A 22,312-nucleotide genomic window follows, 5' to 3' on the forward strand; every position below is an offset into this window, starting at 1 on the left:
TAAGTTAGGCTGGAGGACAAGGATAGTCCATCCTCTTAGGTGTAAAGCCAGAGATTCTGGAAAGTGTTGGCTGATGCTGCTTTCTCCTGCCTCCACCTCTCTCCCCCCCCCCCCAACTATGAGCTTCCACACTTTTAGACCATAGTCTTGTATTGCAGAGCACAGCGTAAAATCCAAGGTCACTTCATACCTGGAGGAAGGGGTTGGGGGTCAGAGGAGTGTCCGGCTCAGCCTCCATAGCCAGACACAAATGGATGGCGTCTCCCCCTGAGATCCACTGGGGTCTCCTGAGATCTCTGTGGATGATGCCATCATTCTGCATCTGACTATAAGGACATAACCCAACACTTCTCTGGCTGGGACGGGGCTGCAGAGTGAATCCTGAGAGGGCTTTGGTCATTCTGGACAGAGCAAGAAAATGCCAATTCCGCAATTACCCAAAAAAAGACACATACAGGTGAAATGTTCAATTAAAATGACAGTTTATATCTAATACATCCAATTCAGCTCATTTAAAACTTGGGAACTAGAACCAGGACTATTGTCAGGGAACAGAGTTCAAAGTCCCACTGAGAATTTTTTTTTAAATTGTCATTTAACTTTGGGCATCCCAGACTCTTTCATGCAGTAGTCTTGGTGAAAAAGGACACGTTGCTTACCTGTAACTGTAGTTCTTCGAGTGGTCATTTGCGAATCCACACAAATGGGTTATTCTGTGCCTGCGCAGCATTTCCGGATCCTACTGGAATTGCTAGGGAAGACTTTTTGGCGGTAGCTCCGCCCATCCTCTATATAGGCAGGAGGTCTTCCCACCCTTTCTCAGTTCCAAAAAGGTTCGCCATCAGAGCAGACAAGAGAGAAGGACACGACAGAGAGGAGAATGGGCGGGGTTTGTGTGGATTCGCAGATGACCACTCGAAGAAGGACAGGTTGCTTACCTGTAACGGTATTTCTTCGAGTGGTCATCTGCGAATACATACAAATGGGTTGTACTGTGCCTGCGCAGTGCTGCTTGAAAACTTCTAGAATCACTGGACAAAGTTAACTTTGCAACTTTTAGTAACTTTTTGGCAGTACAGTGCGCCCGCGCCATACGCGGGCGCGCCATACGCAGCCTTGAGCATACGTGCTCAAGCTGCGGGGCGCGCATGGGGAGGAGCGTCCCATTCAATTGAATGGGCACGCGCGCCCGTTGTGCCCCGCGCGCGCCCGCGCCGCTGCACCACCGCGCACGAGCCCCATTGTTTCCAATGGGGCTCGAGCATAGGCGGAATTCGCCTTATGCGGAGGGATCCGGAACGGATCCCCGCGTAAGGCAAAGATGCACTGTAGCTCTGTCTATCCCTTATAAAGCCCCTGGTTTCCCGCTCTTTCCCCAGTTCCGCAATTAACGCTGTGTGAGCGACATGAGAATGAACCAATGAAGAGCAGGACACTGAGGGGAGGGCGGACGGGATTTGTATGTATTTGCAGATGACCACTCAAAGAAATACCATTACAGGTAAGCAACCTGTCCTTCTTCTTCGTGGTCTCTGCGAATCATACAAATGGGTTGAGACTGACAAGCTTAGGTCAGTGGCGGAGCGAGTGTCATGAAACCTAAGTATGGTTCAAACAAAATGTGTTTATTATTCACAATAAACCTGTCGAACCCAAAAAAACTGTGTCAGTCATTCTTGGTACAGTGGTACCCCGGGATACGAATGCGCCACCTTACGAAATTTCCGGGTTACGAAAAAAATCCATTTAAAAAAACTGTTCCGGGTTACGAAGGTTATTTCGGGTTACGAAAAATTTTTTTGTGCTTTTCGGCGCTATTTCGCACGAAATCGCGGCTTTTCCCCATTAGCGCCTATGGCTTTTTCGCCTTACGAAGATTTTCGGGTTACGAAAGCGGCGGCGGAACGAATTAATTTCGTAACCCGGGGTACCCCTGTACCTCAATAAATAGCACTCAAACTGTGCAAAACATAAGGCACATAAACAACACAGTAGGTCATGCAAGACCGTGCAAACCATATGAATGTTGTAAATGAACCAATTTTGGCAGAAATATTCATTACAGCACATGTAAACCAGAACATGTAAACCAATGGAAATGTATCATCAAAACATACATTTCAAGCAAAACAGAAGGAAAAACACTGCAATCAATGTAAACCTGAAACCAACACTGCCCTTCCAAAGGCTGCATCTCGTTTGGCCTGGTGTCCAGCCGATAATGTTTAATGAAAGTCAATGGCTGGGACCAAACAGTAGCTTTGCACACATCCTCCAATGGGACCCCAGTCAAGAATGAGGAGGATGTAGCTACCGCTCTAGTTGCATGGGACCGAACCTTAGCCGGGAGAGGTCTGCCCAATAGTTCATAGCAGAGGTGGATGGTAACAGCCACCCATTTGAAAAACCTCTGTGCAGACACAGGCAGTCCCTTCTTTGGTTCCGAGTAGCATTGGAAAAGCCTCTCGGAATGGCTTGAACCTGCAGTTCTGTCTAAATAGAAGGCCAAAGCCCTCCAAACGTCCAAGGTGTGGAAACTGCATTCGATCTCAGTGGTCGGGTTCGAGACTAGGGTTGGTAGGACAATGTCTTGACACATATGGAAGGCAGACACCACCTTAGGCAGGAAGGTAATGTCAGTACGGAGGACAACCTTATCCTTATGGAACCTGAGGAAAGGCTTGTCCCTCCGTAAGGTACAAAGCTCGTCCACACGGCGGACAAAGGTGATGGCCACAAGGAAAGTAGTCTTCTAAGTCACTAGTCGCAAGTCCGCTGTGGCCATGGGTTCGAAGGGCTTGGATTGCAGAGCAGACAGCACCGCGTCCAAACTCCAAGCCGGTGCCGGTACCGAAACCAGAGGGTGGAGGTTACAGCAACCTCTCAGGAAACTCTTCACAAGAGGGTCCCTGAAAAAGGAAGGCTTGCCATCAAATTCGAAATGAGAGCAGATGGCAGAAAGGTAGCACTTAATGGATATGAGGCACAGCCCCGCATCCAAAAGTGCCATCAGAAACTCCAGCCCCACTGGAGTCATCACTTGAGCTGGAGAAAGGCCTCTCTCAGAGAGAAACGAAAGAAACCTCTTCCATTTAGAAGCATATGACTTCTGGGTAGCCGGTTTGTGGGCAGCCAAGATCACCGTCCGTACCGAGGCAGGTAGCAAGGCTTAAGGATGGAGCCTCCAAGCCACCATCAGCAAGCTGTCGATGTCCGGATAAGGAAAAACTGGGAGGTGATACCCTAAACTGAAACACGCAAGTGAGTGGACAAAAAGCTTAGGGGGGATAAAAATGGTAAGTACACGGCAATTTTATTAAAACAATATGTTGCAATAGAATGCTAAAAAGATGATGAAAAAATTACAAAGCTATCCTGAGCACAAAAAGGCTTGTTTTGGCCTGTGAGCCAAACACAAGGCTAACAGACACAAGGCTAATATTGCTAATCAGTACTAGGCTTGGGAACTGCAAATCCCACAAAAAGGTCAAGCAAACAAAGTACCAATGCACTGGCAGATAAATTCCTCTGTGCCTCTCAATATGAAATAAAAAGAGACAGCACAGTATGCCCATATAGTTGGGAAGTACACAGCAGAGACAAATGAAAAGGGATAACACAGTGCGCCTGTTACAGTTGGGAAATACAAAATAGAGACCAAACGCGTTTCGACTGAACGTCTTCGTCAATGGTCATAAAGAACTAATACAGCAGCCTTGTAAAGTATATCATGTAATATGAAGGGATATCCAGTCGCTGTAGGCAAGTTGTTGGTTCTCTTGGACCTAGTATAATGCCTCGGACTTGGATGTCCCACATGTAATTGCAGGGCCCCAAACCCGACCACCAACACCGAGCATAGACTCCACTCCCTCGATGTCAGACAGGCGCTAGCTTTCTACCTCGACAGGACTGCGTCCTCTCGTCGTTCCACCAGACTTTTCGTCTGCTACTCCAACCCCGACATGGGACTTCCAGTCACACCTCAACATTTCTCCAAATGGGAGACTTCCACAATCCTTGACTCCGCCTGCTCGAATTCGATCCCTTTCCATCAGGGCGGTAGCTGGAGGAGGGGGGGCGAGCCACGGCTGCCTTGGCCACCAGGGAGTGATCAGGATTGTGTCCGATCTGTCCATGCGTAGCTTTGCTACCACTCTGGTGATGAGAGGGAACGGAGGGAAGGTGGAGAACTTTTTGTCGGACCACTGGAAGAGGAAGTCGTCCCCCTCAGGACCAAGGTGATGGGAGCCTGGAACAGAAGTGGTTGCACTGAGTGTTGAGATGAGAGGCAAAAAGGTCAATGTCCGGCGTTCCCCACAGAGAGAAGAGGTAGCAGGCAACCTGAGGGTTCAGTTGCCACTCGTGACAGAGTCCTGCTCAGTTTGTCTGCAAGCTCGTTGTCTTCTCCAGGGAGATGTATGGCTTGCAGAGTGATCTGTTTCCAGATGTAACAGTTCCAGATTTGAAGAGTGAGGTCCAGGAGGGTGGCCGATCTGGTACCGCCCTGCTTGTTGATGTAATACATCACAGTGGTATTGTCTGTGAGGAGGAGGATGACCTGGGGGAATAAAGGGGATGCCCACCAAAACAGTGTGAGCGTTGAGCCACCAGCTCAGAGAGCGGGCGACAAAGGCCGGGTTGAAGACTGAGAGGAGCCATGACTGGAAGGGACACATGTGGAGGCAGGCCCACGGCGTGATGGATGTCGTGGATGCCATAGGGCCCAGGGCGACCTGAGCTGTTCAGGCAGTGATGTGCCGGGGAAAAAGGCAGCGAAGAATTGCAGACCTGAGGTTGAGAAACCTGTCGTGAGGTAGGTAGGCTCTGCAGGTCGTGGAGTCCAAGATGGTTCCTATGAAGCGCACCCTTTGAGCGGGTTAGAGGGAGGACTTTTCCATGTTGATCCTGAGTCCCAAGAGATGAAGGAGGGAAAGTGCCGTCTGAAGATGGGAGATAAGCATCTGCTTGGACGGGGCCACAAACAACCAATCGTCGGGGTAAGGGAAAACAATGATGTTCTGTTGGCGGAGATATGCGGCCACGACCACAATGCAGTTTGTGAAAACTCTCGGAGTGGTGGACAGTCCAAAGGGCAGTACATGGTACCAAAAGAAGTCGGGGCCAACTGAAAAGGCAAGAAGGTCCCGGTGTTCTTTCTGAATGCCGATGTGGAAGAAAGCATCCCAGAGATCCAATGTCGCGAACCAGTCTGACTCCTGCAGGAGAGGCAAAATGGAGGTCCGGGACAGGAGGACAGGCTCAATGGCCCCTTTTTGAAGCAAGGAGCGCACTTCGTTGAGAAGGGTTTCTGAGGGGGTGGTGGTGAGAATGATCCCCCTTGGCGGTGAAGATTGAAGCTCCAGGGCATAACCCCAACAGACAATGGAAAGCACCTAGGAGTCGGATGTTATAGAGGCCCAAGCTTGGTGGAAGTGGGCCAAACGATCCCCAAAGGGAGTTGACGGGATGGAGTGTGCTAAGGAATCTCAGAAGCGGCGCTTGCCTTGATCTGAGTCCTTCTTTTGGAGGGGTTGTTTGTACTTTTGTTTTTGTTGGCATTTTCCCTGCTGTTGTTGAGGGAGGGGGAAAACGTTGTCGTTGGTAGTCTGTGGACTGGTTTGATCTACCTTGGTTGGTGGGGTAGGGAGGCCTTTGCCATCCCGAACAGCATTGAGAAAAAGAAGGGCAAGAGGTGGAGGAAGAAGACATACCATATTTGTGGGCTGTGTTCTTCATCTTATTCTTGAAGTCAAGCTTCTCATCAGTATCTTTGTGAAAGAGTCCCGTTGCGTCGAAGGGGAGCTCTTCAATGGCCTGTTTGAGGTGTGAGGTCTGAGGACCTTAGCCAGGCATGGCGTCAGAGGACCAGTGAGCCCGAAAGTTGCTGGGAGGCATAATCAGCGGAGTGTCGGGCTGCCGAAATTTGATGGAAGACAAGTGCATGGGAAGAGCCTTTTCCTAGAGTTGCTGTTGATAAGCAGCCATGCAGGCTGAATAGTTCTAGATCTTAAGGTCTAGAACTGCAGAGGCATAAGATTTCCATGCCATTGTGTCCAGTTTGCAACCCTCTTTGTCATTAGGGGTCAAGGTTGTTTTTGGGGCCAAGCAGATCTGAGAGACCTCAACGATTGCTGAATTCGGGCGAGGGTGCTCAAAGAGCCAAATCTCTTCCGAGGGTGTGATGCGGTAGAGATTGTCCAGTTTTTTCGTTGAAGGCTGGGCCATCGACAAGGAGGGCCAAGAACTTTTGGCAATCTTAGACATCGAGGGTAGGAATGCAATGGAGGTCGGGGTTGGGAGTTTGTCCCGAACCCTCTCATCAATGGGATCCAGAGCTTGAGAGTCTGAATTTAGGACCTCAATATTCAGGGCCTTGCCCATCCTGACCATCTGCTCTGAGAAGGAAAAGATGTCATCTGAAGGAGAGGGCATGTCGAGGGAGGAGAGCGCCTTAGAAGGCTGGAGAGGAATATATTCCAAGACGGAGTGGTCCGCGGATCCAGCGATGCAGTTCTGGTATGGACAGAAAGGGCCTGTGTGGTTACTGGCACTGGTAACACAAGACGTACTTGAAGAGAGACGGCCAAGGTCGTCTGAATGGGTCGGACTGGTTCCACTCAGGAGGCCAAGGAAGGTCGGGACCGGAGTGGGTGGGTGAGGTGGCAGACCTTGTAGGAGGTAGGAGAAGGTTCAATCAGTTGGAAGGTTGGAACAAAGTGGCCCCCATGGACTTCAGAAGGATCCAAAGGCAGGAAATAGGATCCTGTAGCTTCATCAAAGAAAGCTTCCTGTCTAGAGGGTTTGGCAAAGACAGATGAGCCATCATCATCCTGTTCATCATCGAAGCAGACGACCTCCGATGTTTGTGAAAGCCAGTCCAGAATCACCACTTGGGTGAAAGGAGAAGCCTCTCCTTCACCTTCTGAGAGTTGGTAGGGTTCGGCCAACTGGAGGAAGGAGCTCGGTTGGGCCCGAGAGTAGGGAAGAGGAGACCGTTGAGGTTCAGGCTCTGGTTGGGTGCATGGTACCGAGCCCAGTTTGGTATCAGCGGGATGGGTGGGCGTGTCGGTACTGGATGGAATCAGAGTCCAGTCCAGGCTTTTTTGTCGGAGTGATGGGATGAGTCCTTGGACTTGTCCCAAGACTTAGGTTTCCTCTTCTCTGGTCTGGAGTCCGAGGACTTCATCGCCTTAGGCGGGGATGGGTGGCCAGCCACATCCTGGTTCGAGGACCTCCGCTTGCCCGGTGAACGGAGAGCTTCTGGAGAGGGTTTGCCCTCAGCAGCAGTAGCCTTGGCAGGGACCCTCGGAGGAGACAAAGGGGTTGTGCCCTCGGCAGCAATAGCCCTGACAGGGACCCCTGGAGCCACAGATGGGAGCTTGCCCTTAGCAGCCGAAGCCTGGCAGAGGCTCTGGAGGTGGAAGGAGGCTTCAGGATTTGTGCATAGCACATGGACCTGAGCCGCATCTCCCTGTTCTTCCTGGCCTGTGTCTGTCTTGGGCCAGTATGGTAGTCCCACATTCAGTGCACTTTTAAAAGAGTGCGTGGACATGCTTGAAAAATGGTCGCTGGTCAAAAGAATTGTCAGGAGTCCAAGTTGTTACCGTTAATCAGAGTCCAAACTGTCCAAGTTACAATCCAAAGAATATTCAGAGACAAGCAAAGTCAGCAACGCAGTAAATGAAAGCGAAAGCTAAGGAAGGAGCGATTCCTGAGCAAGGTTCCTATGCTGCTGACACGGTGGACAAAAGGAACTGAGAAAGGGTGGGAAGCCCTCCTGCCTATATAGAGGGTGGGTGGAGCTACCACCAAAAAGTCTTCCTTAGCGATTCCAGTAGGATCCGGAAAGGCTGCGCAAGCACAGAATAACCCATTTGTGTACTTCGCAGAGACCACGAAAAAGAACTAAGGAAACTATAGCTGGCCCTGTGAGATAGCACAAGTGCCAACCATCTCTGGCTCTGAAGGACCCCACATGGGTTCACAGGTATTGCTTCAACCACAACCACCATAGGAACGGGTTAATAGCATGGAGGGTCATATACAAGATGCATGCTCTGCTACAGGCTTCCCACAGGGTATCATGCTACAGCATTTCTGCTTAAATGCTACAGCATTTCTGCTTAAATCATAGGAAATGGAGACCTGTCTCCCACTTCTGCATTTTTACCTGGCGGCTCAAAGAAAGGTGCTCCTTGTCCTGCCATTAAGTGTTGAGATCCCAACCAGAAATCTTCAGGAGACCCCATTCCTTGTCCAGGTGCTACGAGACAGTAAGCAGACACACAAGAGATCCTGAGGTGACCATCTCAAACGGCAGCTCCACAAAATAAGAGCTTGGTTGCTAGATTAAGCCACCCCAGGTGACCAGTTCACCTGAGCTTCCTTCGAGGCAACACTTGCCCATTTTTAGAAACTGCTGCTGATCCTCGGGTGGCTCCACTTCACATGCCAATCCCTGGCTCATCTGGACTATGAGCACACAGAGGCCAGCTAGAGGATGGGCAGCATACCAGAGGCATTTTCGAGGGAAGATCCTGCCGGAGAGCCGAGCACCATCTTGTGCCCCATCTCCCACCTCCATTTCTCTTGCCCTGCTGCCTTTCTAACCCTTGGGTGTTGTTGCTTCTGCCAACTGCTTTACTTTGCTTTTTAAAAGCATTTTGCCAATTCCACCCACATCCCGCCCCCACAATGCCCACTCACACCCCATTTTCTAAGGTTCAGCTCCCCCCCTCTGGCCCTGCTCAGGTTCCTGGCGGCAGCAGATCAGCGTGGGGCTCACCTGCTTGGCTCTGGTTCAGCAGCATCCCTGCCCCCGAAGCTCCACCCAGGAAGGCCAGTGGGTCAAAAATGTTTGCAGGAGAATGTGGGGCTCCCAGAGAGTGGGGCTGCTCAGGGACTCCTGCAGCTCCGAAAGGTGCTGGAAGAAACAAGGCAGGTTTGGCACCGTCGGAAGCTACACTTGCCCCATGGTTTCTTCCTACCATGGGGAATCCAAGCTGTTTGACAGAGGAATGGACTACAGGGCAAGGAACTCTCCTCAGTTGTAAACAGAGGCCAGGTGCCCAACTCTCAGGGATACTTTAGCTGTGGGTTCCTTTTCTGGCTGCAAGGAGCTGGACTAGGTGGCTTTATGAGTTCCTTGCAGCTCTGTGATTCTATGCCACAAGTCATTTCAGGATTATGGTGACCCTTGGGTTTTCTTGGCAGAATTTGTCCTTGCCTTCTTCTGAGGCTGAGAGAGTGGGACTTGCTGAAGGTCAGCCAGTTAGTTTCCACCGCTGAGTGGAAATTTGGACCCTGGTTTCCCAGTGTCCTAGTCTAATGCTCAAACTACTACACCACATTGGCTCTCACCCTTACTGACCTAGAAGACACCCATTTTTAAAAAAAAACAAAACGTCCAGGGCCTTGAGTCTCTGCTTGGGCTGTATCTTACTGTTGTGATGCCTATGGAAAAGGACATTTCTTTCTCTTGCAGGCTATTGGCCCCAGTGTGTTCCACTATGAGAAGAAGATGTCAGAAGAGGGAAGGGAGCAGGCTAAAGCATCTCCCAAATCCCAATTCAACAGGCTAAATCTGAGGTGGGGAACTGCGGCAAGTCCAGGGGCCCTTTATATGGGACCCTACAGTGGCTGTATACACTACTAATTTTTTTAAAACACTCCTTGAAGTGGCCGGAAGTCCATAAATGGGTATTTATTGATGTTAAATAGCAAAGGCAGAGCTTGCAGCCCATTTAAAAGGTAAGCAGGTGCACCGGAAATCTCCATGAGCAGTGAGGCACCCACTATTTTTGGCCACAAAAAGATTGGTTTAGGGTTTCTAGAGGCATCAAGAGCCACAGAAACATAATATCGGGTGAGAGAGGCACGCAGGTCTGAGGCTGTACTTTGACCAATCCTGGACTGAATCATTTTCCAATCCCAAACCCACAGAGAACAAGTGGCTGATGTTAAAGCCTCAAATGTATCTGTGATCCATTTTATTTATTTATTTTCTGGCTGCAGAGAGGAAGGCAGGCAGGCAGGCAGGCTGAGGATACTGAAATTAGTGTGCTAAAGGTTCAAAAGGATGAAGACACAAAGGTGTTTAACTTCCCACCCTACAATATGGAATTGCTTTGCTCAGAAATTAGAACTTTTAGTCAATGTAATCTTTGCAGCCTGAAACAATCCTGCAACACAAGAGAGTTAACAATTTCAAAAATTGGAAGGATGCACAAAACCATGGAACAAGCCCAGCTCTGTGGGGCGACGGAAAGCATGCAGATTCTCAAGATCCACAGAAGTTTAGGGGGAGGAAAAAATGTCTACTGAGAAAGCAGATTATGTCCCTCAACACTTTCCATAATTAATGTTTCAAAGCAATTGAAGAGGAAGAAAGATGTCAGCCATGCAGAAGATTTCCTTAGTGGCACTTGAAAGCAGGACGAGTTATGCAATGGACAAGCACAACGGAAAACTGTACCAGGGCCTTCTTCGGAAGCTCCAAAATACTCCCCGAAAGGTGGCACGCTCATCATTTCCTGAGGAAGCAGCAGCAGGTCGGACAGGACATCTTCACGGTTCATCTTGAAAGGCTCTGAAGGACAATCGGCAGGGGTCAAAGGCCTTTCACTCCAAGGGAGGGAATGGGCCAGTGGTCCATCTGTGGCCTCCCAGGGCAGATTGATCCTCCTCCAACACTTTGCACTCCTTGCTCTCTCCAATGCCTTGCAGGACTAACTGGGAGCCAGTCACCACCCTGAGCAGAAGAGGCATAGTGCAGGGAGCAATGGCAAGTGGTTGTGGGAGGAGGCTAAGGTTTGGTGAGCCTGAACTGGGCCACTAGGCCAAGGATAAAGTGGGGTCTAAAAGAAGGTGCATCTCTCCCAATTTTGAGAGGCATTTTAATCTAAGGCGGGGTGGGCAACTGTCGCTGGTTATGGGGCTACACTGGGGCCTGCAGGGACCTTGGAGAGCCTTACCTCTGGCCACACCCACCAAAAAGTTTGAATTTTCTTCTCCCTCCAATGCCCCCCATGGCTAACCTTGTCATATTTGAGGCATCCTGGAGTAATCTGAATCCCAGGAGAGGCCTTTGCCCAAAAGGGTGCAATTCCCAGACAATTTCTAATTATTTCCTGGTGGACAAAAGGGCCCCAAAACAAAGTATAGTAGCTCCTCCCAATTCACGGGAGATCCATTCCGGATCCCCTCCCATGAAAATGGCAACTCACAAATATCCAAGTCCCATTGAAAATAATGGGATGCGCCCCATGGCACATGTGCCACATTTTATCCCCCTCCGTTTGCCACCCACGAATGGGTGAGGGAGGCGGACTCCAAGTCTGTGAAAACAGAGGAGTAAGTGTAAAATTGTTCCCCCTGTCCCCTAGCTGGTACTCTGGGATATTCAAGTGAAAAATAGGGGGGGGAGAGATAGTTGGTCTCTGGGAGCCACAAATATGGCTGCATTTCTCCACCCCTGAAGTAAAGTCCTATTTCAAAATTAACTACCCAGCAGCCAACAGAAGGGCCAAGCCAGACCCTTCAGCTTTATATTGTGCATGCTTCTGTTGCTAACCTTCCCCTGAGAAGGCACAACATTTTTCACAACAAAACATGGCCTGACAGGCAGGGTACTCTATGGTGTTTACAGGAGGAATTTGAAACACAGGTGACAGATTCTCAGCTGAGGCTGAACAGGGGGAATGGCTTCACTTATGTCAAGATCTTGCTCTATGTCTAGAATCCACTAAAGCAGAGGCCTTTGAGAAGTCATTTCACTGGAACTCCCATCGTCTCTTACCACCGACTATTCTGGCTATTGCTGATGGAAGATGTGAGCCAAAAATATCTGGGATGGAGGAAGCCGCCCACCCCTTGCAGAGGCTTTACACAGTCCTCTTCCTTTTCTCACCACAACTTGTGGGCTACAGAATGATTGGGCTGATATTAAAAGAGCAAAGAAGAAGGCTGGACCGTTTCCTCTGTAGATTATTTTCCCAACAGAAGGCAGAATATCCAACCATCTCGCATGTCAGTCCTTACAATTCCTAGCCAGACCCAACAGGTGAAACCAATCATCTGGAGGCTTAATAGCCCTTTGTTTTTGCTGCCTACCACCTGGGAACTATGAGGTTTCCAGCAGATGGCAACTCTCTGAACAAAACTAGGCACATTCTTTTTGCAAAGGGAAGCGACTTCCCTCAGGCAGAAGAATTTAGGGCACAATTCAAGGACAGCAAGCAGCCAATCATATGCAATGCACTATGTTTTGATGTTTTCACTAAGAGGGGAAAGGGATGGAGGAGTCTGGGATTTTCTGCTTCAAATTCCAAAAAGTATTGGATCAGCTCTAAAATTTAGAAGAGCAGAAGCTTAGACTGGGTTGGCTATGCTCCCATCATGCTCCACTGCACTGTGGCACCCCAGTTATGCAACACCCGCCCCTTGAAGGCCCAACCGGTGTCAATGTTGCTGTTATTCGTTGTTCACTAAAGCCTTTAGGGTTTAATTGGTTTCACACAAGCCCTCACATATACACGGTTCAAAACCACTTAAAACCTTTCAACAAGTTTTAATGCATCATTTTAAACCTCTTAAATCGTAGAATAAATATTATTTACTATATCTCTTATTTAAAATGGTTTCTGGTTTGCACTGCTCTAAATTGGTCAGATTATTTTTTTACTGTACACTGCCGTGAGATCTTTAGATACAAGAAATATTGTAATAAAATAGTATTTTTAAAAAACAGCTACTGTCACTGTGGGTAGCGGAAAGGAACAATGACTTCTTCTGTGCAGGTCAATAATGGATCGCTGGGCTTGCTAACATGTAAGAACCGTTGATCCGTATAAAAATGGCTCAGGGAAATTCACTCACTCTTTCTGACGCAGCCCAATTTGACAAGACTTTTGATAGGAAGCAAGAAAATGCTAAACTCATAAATGGCTAATTTCTAGATAAGCTATGTTTTTTTAAAAATGTCTCTGCCCAAGAGACAGGTGTATATTTGCAAGCTGGTAATGACGCTCTGCCACTTCTTCACAGTTTACAAACTGATACCTGTCTACACATCCATCTTTCTAGCTTGTGCCAGGATTCCCATTACATCCTTGACTGGGCAGAGGCAGCCGAGCAACGCGGTGACCTCCTCTGCAGACAAGATGGCTTTTCCAAAATGAGCCTCGGCCCTCCAGCTGGGCAGTATCCAACAGACTGAAGCAACATTTCTAAGCAAAGCCGGGCCAAGATGCCTTCCACATTTAACATCCTTGGTTATAAATGAAGACATCCAATTACATAGAGAAGGAGCGAAGGTTGTGGAACTGGAGTATAATGGAGACTGTGTGTGTGCGCCATTAGATAACCACACCGGAAGAGGAATTGTGGCAAAGGAAGCCCTCGACAGTTCTCCCTGTTGCCTAGAGAGCCATGCCTACATGCAAAACCAACTTTCCAACTGTCTTCCTCTTCAAGGTCAGCTTTTAAATTGATGGATGTAACACTGAAAGACGTTTTTTACTTCAGCGCTCTTTTTTACATTATTGAAAAAGTTATTCTGAGATAACAGCCCCTATGTAAACACACAAGGAGTTTTAACCCCAATTATGTAAGGTAGCCTTCCTGATTCCTGGGTCATTCAAAGCCTTTACGGAAGCAAGGGAAGAATAGTTTCTCTTCTGCTCTTCTATATGCTTAGGAACTGAATGAAAGGCAAGTCAAGAGCATCACTAATCTTGGCAGGTTTTATGGACTCCTGAAACCCTGCCACACCGTAGCTGATGTGCAGGAATAGCCTTCAGTTAGCCTCCCCCCCTGCATGGGTACCAGCAAGCCAGAAGGTGTTGCAAGGGATATCCAAGATAATTTCCTCGGTCAATATACAGAAAGGTGGAGGCCACAGAAAACAAGCAAACTCTGATTCAAAGCAGCCTTAAGCTCCAAAGGCCAGTAGTACCCATGCAGGGGGAGGCTAACTGAAGGCTATTCCTGCACATCAGCTACTAACTCCTACCCAAAAAGCCAGGGCAGGGCTTCTGTGCCCTCCAAAAGTTGGTGTGTGCCACCTCCCAGCATCCTTCATCATTGGCTACTCTAACTAGGGCTGCTGGGAGTTACAGTCCAGCAGTGTCTAGGAGGTTTAGGATTCCCACCCGTATGTTAGTGGACATTAACGCCAACCATTTCCAGCAAATCAACCTATTTTCCTTGTTCTTCAAGAGAAACAAAAGGCTTAAGCCATCTTAAAAAAAAGTCAACACAGACAGAGAATAAATCAATTCAGCGATGCCCTCATACGCCTGACACTAATCTTTCTGTACTAGTCCTGCAGACTAGCATCCACAAGCTATTGTGAGCCAACTGTGGTGTGAAATTGAATTGTAAAGGGTTGGCAAGTCCAGTCCCTCCTTGCACAGGCAGCCACACAGATAAGATGTAATATGCTTCAGCTCCTTATGGGGGGGGGGGGGGGGGAAGAGAATGACACCCATGCCAACTATTTATGCTCTATAACACACCATTATCACTAAGGTGTGGCACACCTCACCTCATCATGCAAATGCTCCTGCATCAATATTGTCCATGACAACTATATGGGCCTGGTTACTTATTAATGGAATCAACCCACTGAGCATGGGTAACTCACAGTGGACCTAAGGAATGGGATGAAATCACATGCCTCAGCTGAGGAAGATAGCACAATTCAAGAGATATTCCTCTCCTCTTGTGTCTCTTCTGGATCTGATCTGACAAAACACTCACTTCCTAAACACTCTAAATGCTCACTCGCTAAATCCCCTGAGGTCCCCTAAAACCTACCTTTGGATGGAGGAGGCCCAACTCTTGAATCATACATTGGGGGATCCTAACATTCCTATAACCAGGCTTAATAGTATGACTTAATAGTAACTCTGGTGAGCTTTCTTGCATGAGAGCTTTTAGAATAAGTATCAAGGAATCAAAGAAAAGCAGTTTTGATGAACTATCCAACATGGTAAACGGATGCAGACTGGAAAGGTAGATGGAATCTTAGTAGTATAAAATATGCATGGACCTTTAAGTCCCCTGTTCACTGATGGAGACCTCAAGAATTTCCTAAAGTTGCTTAGGCAGGGAATACTCAGTAGGTAGGTTGCTATTTGCCTTCCTCTGAAATAGAGCCAACAGTGCCTAGTATTCCTTGATGGTCATCTTCTAAGTACTAACCACGCCTGACCTTGCTAAGCTTCCAAGATCAGACTGGATCTGGTGCCTTTGTGGCATTTAGGCAATGTAGAAGCTTAACTCCACCTATTATGAGGATTGACAGGGGTGGTATTTCTAAACTGGTTCCCCACCCATGGAAATGGGGCTTCCGAGGGACAATCAAAAGTGCACCGCACATGTCAGCTCAAGCATGCTGCAGCAATACAAAAAAAAGCAAATGAACTGTCAAGAAGCACTTTGCATGTTTGGAGGATCCTCTGCGGGATTCCTGGCTGGAGCATCTTATTTCTTCTCATGCAACAGATAATTAACCCTTTACCACCTAGTGGACATCAAGGGCAACCACCATCCACAGCAGAGAAAGATACTTCATGCAATGGGGATGAAAAGGAAGACACCAAATAACTTAGGGGTCCACATAAGGAGCCTGCCTAAATACCTCAAAGGCACCAGATCCTGTCTGATATTGGAAGCTAAGCAGGTCTACAATAGATCAACCCTGGTTAGTACTTAGATTGGAGACCGCAAATGAGTATCAGGTGCTGTTGGCTCTGTTGCAGAGGAAGGAAATGACCTCTGAGTATTCCTTGCCTAAGAAAACCCTAAGAAATTCATGGTGTCGCCCTAAGTGCACAGGCACCTTGATGGCACATACACATATACACCATATAAGGAGGCATATTAACCAGCAAACTAGAGGTAGGTGGGTATGGCTAGGGTTTCCATAATTGTCCACTAAAACCAAGGACAAAATGTAGGACAAATTCTAGACCAAACTGTAGGACAACTGCAGGACAAAACTCAGCCCAAAATGATCCAGAGGACAGGATCAAGATTCAAAATGACTTTCTAGTTTATTCAGGTCATTTTGAATCTTGATCCTGTCCTCTGGAGTGTTAGCTACTCCTCCTAATTTGGTGTCATCTGCAAATTTGATAAACACTAAAGTTGTTTCTCAGCGCAGCTTCTTACCTGTAATATCCATGGGCTTAAAGACTGGCTGTGACTCAAAGTGGTGTCTGTCATCCATCGTCCATGAACTGTTGCGGTCCAGGAACTCCTTGTAGGACATTTGTTCATCCATGATCTTTCCGGTGGACACTGGAAGGTGAAAGGAAAGCAACAGTGCTGTTATTAATAATCAGGCTGGGCTTGTTGTTGTTGTCATATGCTTTCAGGCTGAGTCTGATTCATGGCAACTGTATCCTATCCTAGGGTTTTTGTGGCAAGATTTCTACAGAGGAGGATTGCCACCAGTGCTTTCCTCTGAAATTGAGAAAGTGTGACTTGCTCAGGGTGAGCTGGCAGGTTTCCAGGGCTGAGCAGGGATTTGAACCTGGACTCCCAGTAGTCCTAGTCCAGGACTCCAACCACTAGACCACAGGCAGGGATACCACAGTCAAATTAAGCCCTTGGGTGTGATAGTGAAAAGCTTTTGCCTAGATATGTAAGGGAGAAGTGAATCAGTAGTATTCCTAATTCATACTCTTCTGAAATTATTTCATCTTTTTCCCTAGCTCCCTCCTCAAATCTTGAATTCTATCAAATACCCCTAAGATTTTTCAGGCACTCCTTTTACAACATCATGCTTTTCTCCCAGTTTTTTAAGTCTAGCTACTGATCTGTCTTCGAAACCATCCAATTTCTTTTCTGGACATTTTCCTCCACCATTACCAGGTACATCAATATATCGGATTTGGGTCCGAGTTACTTGTGGGAATGCCTCTCCCTACACAATCTGCCCCGCACTCTCAGGATACCATAAGACAGTGGTTCCCAACCTGTGGGTTGGGACCCCTTTGGGGGTTGAAAGACCCTTTCATGGGAGTCGCTAAGACCATTGGAAAACACCTATTTAATTACAGTTATGAAGTAGCAACGAAAATAATTTCATGGTTTTGGGTCACCACAACATGAGGAACTATATTAAAGGGTCGCAGCATTAGGAAGGTTGGGAACCAATGCCATAAGACCAGGTTAATGACAACTTCCCACAGAGCGTTCACAGCTACGGCCCTTAAACTGTGGAACACCCTGCCGGAGGAGATCCGTCTCATTACCACCTTCAATGCCTTTAAGAAGGCACTTAAGATGGATCTCTTCTGGTGGGCCTACCCACCGGACCTTATATAGGAGAGCATTAAAATAACTGCCCCACTTCGGACTATGACTGATGGATTATTGGATGATTAGACGATGGTTTAGCTATTTTATTGCATGAATGTTGGTATTTATTATATTTTTATATTGTATTGTATTGTTTTTATTGATGTAATCCCACCTCAATCTGCAGGGAAAGGTGAGAAATATAAATAAAAATTATTATTATTATTATTAGTAGTAGTAGTAGTAGTAGTATTTTTTTAAATTTAACATCTGAATTTTCTGTCCCAGCATCAAAGATCCCTGTTCTCCCAGAATCTCTGTTGGTTCTTAATGACAAAATAAATACAGTATTACTGAGTTGAAGACTGTGCTTTTCTGCAAAAAATTGGAAATCCAAGGCAGGCCAAAAATTTGCCAGCAGTTTTAATTACTTTACTCATCCTCCCTCCATCACCAGAGGCTTCTCTTTAATCCATGATTTTATTTTATTTTGGTTTTTGACCACAGGCAAGAAGTATTTATTGCCACCGCTCACTTTTAGCCCCTTAAACAGACCCCTACCAACTTGGTCAGACATCCTTTAGTTCTACTAGCCAACAGAAATGTATGGAGTGTCTCTGAGCTTATGCAGAATGTGTCTTTCTACTGAGGAATTGAAGCCTGGTGGATGTTGTCACCAAATTCTGAAACTGGGCTTACGGGCCAGAAAAGATGCCCTCCAACATTCTATTTTTAGAAATTAAACATTGCCAGCATCTTGTTCACAATCTGAGCGCATCTCCCTCCTGCCAAATCTAGTATCCTTCAACAATACATTTACACACACGTGCGTGCACGCACACATGCACGCATGCACACACAGGGATTTCTAGCAGCCTCCTTCCTGTAGCTGGCTTAGTTGTTCACAGACTTTATACATCAGCCCAGAGGCTGGAGAGGCGGCAGACACTTCAGGGAAGTCAAGGCAGCAGAACAGAGAGAGGGAGGGCAGAGTATTCTTTCCTGAAGGAGAATGGCAGTGAAGACAGGCAGAGGTTGGGCAGGAGGGAGAAAGGGATAAAGCTTTTTAGGGGACGTAGAATAGAGAGCAGAACTGCAATGAACCAACAAGTTAAGAGGAAGTGGTGCCCATTGCAAAGAGACTTGGCTCCTGGCATTGCCATGCTGCTTAGAGACCTGGCTGTCTTACCTCGGTAAACAATTTGGAACTGCAGATGGCCTCAAAACTGTGATGTGTCCTAGGATAAGCTGCTCCTTCAGCTGTAATGCACAACCTCAAGTCACTATGTCACTGATACACCCTAGCTCTGTAACTGGGTTTCCCTGCCCCTTGAGAGGGCTATATGCTGAAGCTATTAGCGCTGGCACCTCCACATACGTGACAGGTAGCCCATGGCCACGGAAATAGGTCTCCGTACTCTCCAGCGATAGCTCCGACCAATGACAGAAGGCGGCATGAGCCCTGCTCATCATGTAAATGGGCTTGAGAGAAGCAAACAAAGAGGATTGTGTTTGAGGCCTCCAAGTGGGAAACTGGTATGTAAAACACTCCATGGCTGGCAACAGTTTGCACTGGGCTCTTGCTTCTGCAGCTGCTTGTCTGCCTCAGTAGCAGGAAGTGACCAAAGGCCAAGCACACACGATGACGACAACAAGCCCAGCCTTTGGGCCAGAATCAGCTGCCTTGCTTTTCCCTGGGCTGCTGCTGGACCTGCATGGGGGGCTGTCTTCCATGGAGGGATTGGCAGAAAGGAAAGACTCCATCACATCTTTAAGGGCCAGAAGATCCCATACATACATACACACATTCTCATGGTCACTCTGAAAGCAAAATTAGTTTATTAGGTGTCTTTACGAGACTGTTGGGGAGGGGAACCCCTGAAACTACCCACTTCCACAAATTCATCAGGACCACATGGCAAATGCAGCAACTTTCTTTACAAACTCTGCCCATGTCCCACTTCTTAGGCGAAGTAAGCATTACTGAGGAAAGTCCATCTGGACTCCTTAAAAACCCTACTGGGGTTTGGGGCAGGGGTGCTCTTAGTAGTGGTTGCCTTAGAGTGCCTGAGTCTTCACCCTCAGAGAGGACCTACCCTTGCTTGCTTACTTCTCAAGAGGTACCTCAAGCAAGTGGTCCACAAACCACCCTCTTCCCCTTCCTGTAATTGCTCACTGTCACTATGTACCTGGAGGTATCTGAGGAATCTGACAGAGTGGTATCAAACCATGGAAGAGCCCAAAGCTCAAGAAGAAGTCTCCTCTCCAGAGCCTGGGCAACCAAGAGTATACACGGGCAATGCAAAGGAGCCATCGCTTCAGGCACCTAACCCAGGCAAGTAAGTAGTCACTTGGCTGTCACGGGCAGGCAGCTATAAATCTCCCCGCAGCCAAGGAGAGTCTTCATTGCAGGCAACTGACCTACAACCTGGTGGACTCCATTTTTCTTGAATCCCTGACCCCTTGGACTGGCTTGAAAGTATATGACTTCTCTTTCTACTCCCTTGGCTTAGTTCTTCCTGAGTTCTTGTTTCCCATGAGTAAACTCTGAAAACGTTTGAGCCCTCTACACCTGTACTCCTCTGGTAGGACTACTCAGTCCTACCAGAGCCTGGCCTCCCTGGTACTTGCTCCACAGGACAAGCACACCTTGCTTGGAGGGGGGGGAAGTTATCCTCAGAGGCTGGGAGGTCACTTCTATGAGCCATCTGGAAGTTTCATCCAAGTGTTAATGCTACTGCATTAGTTCTGCTTCCTGGAGTGTCCATGGCACTGGTCATGGGGTTTCTGGAGAGACCTTTCCTCAAAGTATGGCACTTCCTGCTCCACATCCCATCCCCTGGCTCTTAGTCCACCCTAGGTTAAGGACCCCTCTGTGCACGCGCGCACAGAGAGAAAGAGAGAGAGCGAGAGAGAGAGTGCTAGCGCTGCTGTGATTCAAATGCCTTGGCCCGGTCCATGAACTCTGTCCCGTTTTGGTGTAGTTCATAGAATCGTAGAGTTGGAAGAGACCACAAGGGCCATCCAGTCCAACCCCCTGCCATGCAGGAAATCCCAATCAAAGCATACCCAACAGATGGCCATCCAGCCTGTTGGCAGCTGCCTTGGCACCAAGAAGACCCTTACAGCTTCTCCTTCATCCTTCACGGGCCCAGCACAGAGTCTTTGGAAAGACTCTCCCCTGCCATGGCCATGAAGGGGAACGAAGTAGGCTGCATGGGAGCCAGTGCATTACTGTCCAAAAAACCCAAAAGGGCTAAGAAGGAGGCCAGCCAGTCTTGCTCAGTCGCATCATGGCCAAGTAGAGTTCCTGCCCCAAGAGTCCAGGGGATCAAAGTCTGGTTGACTCTGGCTCCAATCTCAATGCTTTGCCACCAGGAAACACCTCCACACGCACACAGACGCAGGCAGACAGCCCCTTGCACAGAATACTCCATTTGGAAAACTCAATTATCACAGAACACGAACCCTTCATTAGAAGTGCTCTTCATTCTGTGAGGAAGTTTCAATCAGTGTCAGGGAGCAATTAAAACCAGAAGGGCCAATTAAAATTTGCTCTAATGCGCTAACAGCTGTGGGCCCAAGAGAGGCCTTGCCTGCCAGCCACTGCAAGGATCTTGTCACTTGCTCCTTTTACCAAATTCAGCATTTTAAGAGGGGAAAGGAGACCTGGGAAGGAAAGGCCTCCCCAGTTTAAGTGCCTATCAGATACTATTTACATTTCTCAAAGAAACAACTGTTTAGCTCTGGTAACTGACAAGTTAAAGATTTACATGGAAATTGAGAAGTTCTCACTCCCCATGCCCATGACAGGTAAAGTGGGGCCCATTTTTTTGACATCTAAAATACCCCCTACCAATCCCTCACAGCCCCACAGCCCTCCCCCATTTGTTTTAATCACTTTTGGAATATTTGTTGGACATTATGACCTGGAAATAGCACAGAAAGCCCCCCCCAAACAGACAAAAACACCCCTAGCTCCACACACACAGTCCCCACTAGCTGCCCCAAACACCTGTTTTTGTTAGTATCCTTCTCAAGATGATGACTCAAAGTGACATAACCTCACTTCTTGTCGCCATTTTGGGATGGATTCTAATGAAGACAGGCATTTGGGAACATTGAGGAGAGGGTTGGAGAGGGGGAATCAGCTCCCCTACATAGTGGCTCATCCCTCCAACTTTAAAAATGAGGTTGACAACAGTAATGCCTTAGCCCTTGAAATGTAAGAATCTGCTGCGAGGCAACCAATCACAACGTTCAAACACCTCTTCCCATTAGCCCAAACTGTTTGGATGTTTAAAAGGTGGTGCTGCTCTCTTCCAGGCTGGATTCAAAGTCAGCACACTATTTGCTTTTCAGCAAGAAAGGCTTTCCTGCTGAACAGAAACCATCCCTCAGTAAGAATCACAGCACCCACTGGGATCCAATGACCGCAGAAAGGCACAGGATGACTTGCAACGTGTAGCTTTCACAGAACAATCACTAAAGAATTAACTGTAATATGTGTATGTGTGTGTAGTTCATGAAAGCCCATCTCGTAGCACTTGTCGAAACACAGCCCACAATTCAGCAAGAGATAGGAGGCATCACTGTAGAAATACGTAATGCAGTCTGACACCACTTTAACTGCCACAGCTCCATCCTAAGGAATAATGGGCTCTGTAGCTTTGTGAAGAACCAGTATTCTTTGGCAGAGAAGGCTAAAGACTTTCTATAAATACAAATCCCAGGCTTCCATAGGATGGAACTACAGCACGTAAAGTGGTGTCAAACTTTATTATTTCTAACGTAGAGCAGCCACAGTTAAGTTTCCTTCCAACAGGCTTCCTACCTACTGTTCAGTTTGAGAGCCATGTTCAATACGCTTGTCTTTAGGCAAGCATTAGCCAGTGTCAGGATTTAAGGCTTTCTTGTTCACTGGCTGGGAAAATAAATCATGTGCAGAAAGGAAGATATGATAACCACATGCTAGTGATAGAGATAGATAGATAGATAG

The 22,312-nt window shown here is 47.7% G+C and overlaps 1 protein-coding gene across 24 annotated transcripts in view; it reads right to left on the bottom strand.

The window, feature by feature from the left end:
* Positions 1-22,312, bottom strand: part of LOC121934166 (microtubule-associated protein 4-like) — a 275,880-nt gene that overhangs the window by 88,270 nt on the left and 165,298 nt on the right. For 21 of the 24 annotated variants that reach the window (XM_042474322.1, XM_042474342.1, XM_042474332.1 and 18 more), the window contains 4 exons: positions 16,180-16,308; positions 10,478-10,591; positions 8,789-8,926; positions 8,174-8,266 (listed from right to left, as the gene is read on the bottom strand). In XM_042474322.1, the coding sequence (XP_042330256.1) occupies positions 8,174-8,266; positions 8,789-8,926; positions 10,478-10,591; positions 16,180-16,308 (474 nt within the window). The remainder of the gene's footprint in view (positions 1-8,173; positions 8,267-8,788; positions 8,927-10,477; positions 10,592-16,179; positions 16,309-22,312) is intronic. The other 3 variants (XM_042474337.1, XM_042474339.1, XM_042474343.1) reach the window with 3 other exon arrangements.

This window comes from Sceloporus undulatus, chromosome 6 (genome assembly GCF_019175285.1).
Source record: "Sceloporus undulatus isolate JIND9_A2432 ecotype Alabama chromosome 6, SceUnd_v1.1, whole genome shotgun sequence".
Classification (NCBI taxonomy): Eukaryota; Metazoa; Chordata; class Lepidosauria; order Squamata; family Phrynosomatidae; genus Sceloporus; species Sceloporus undulatus.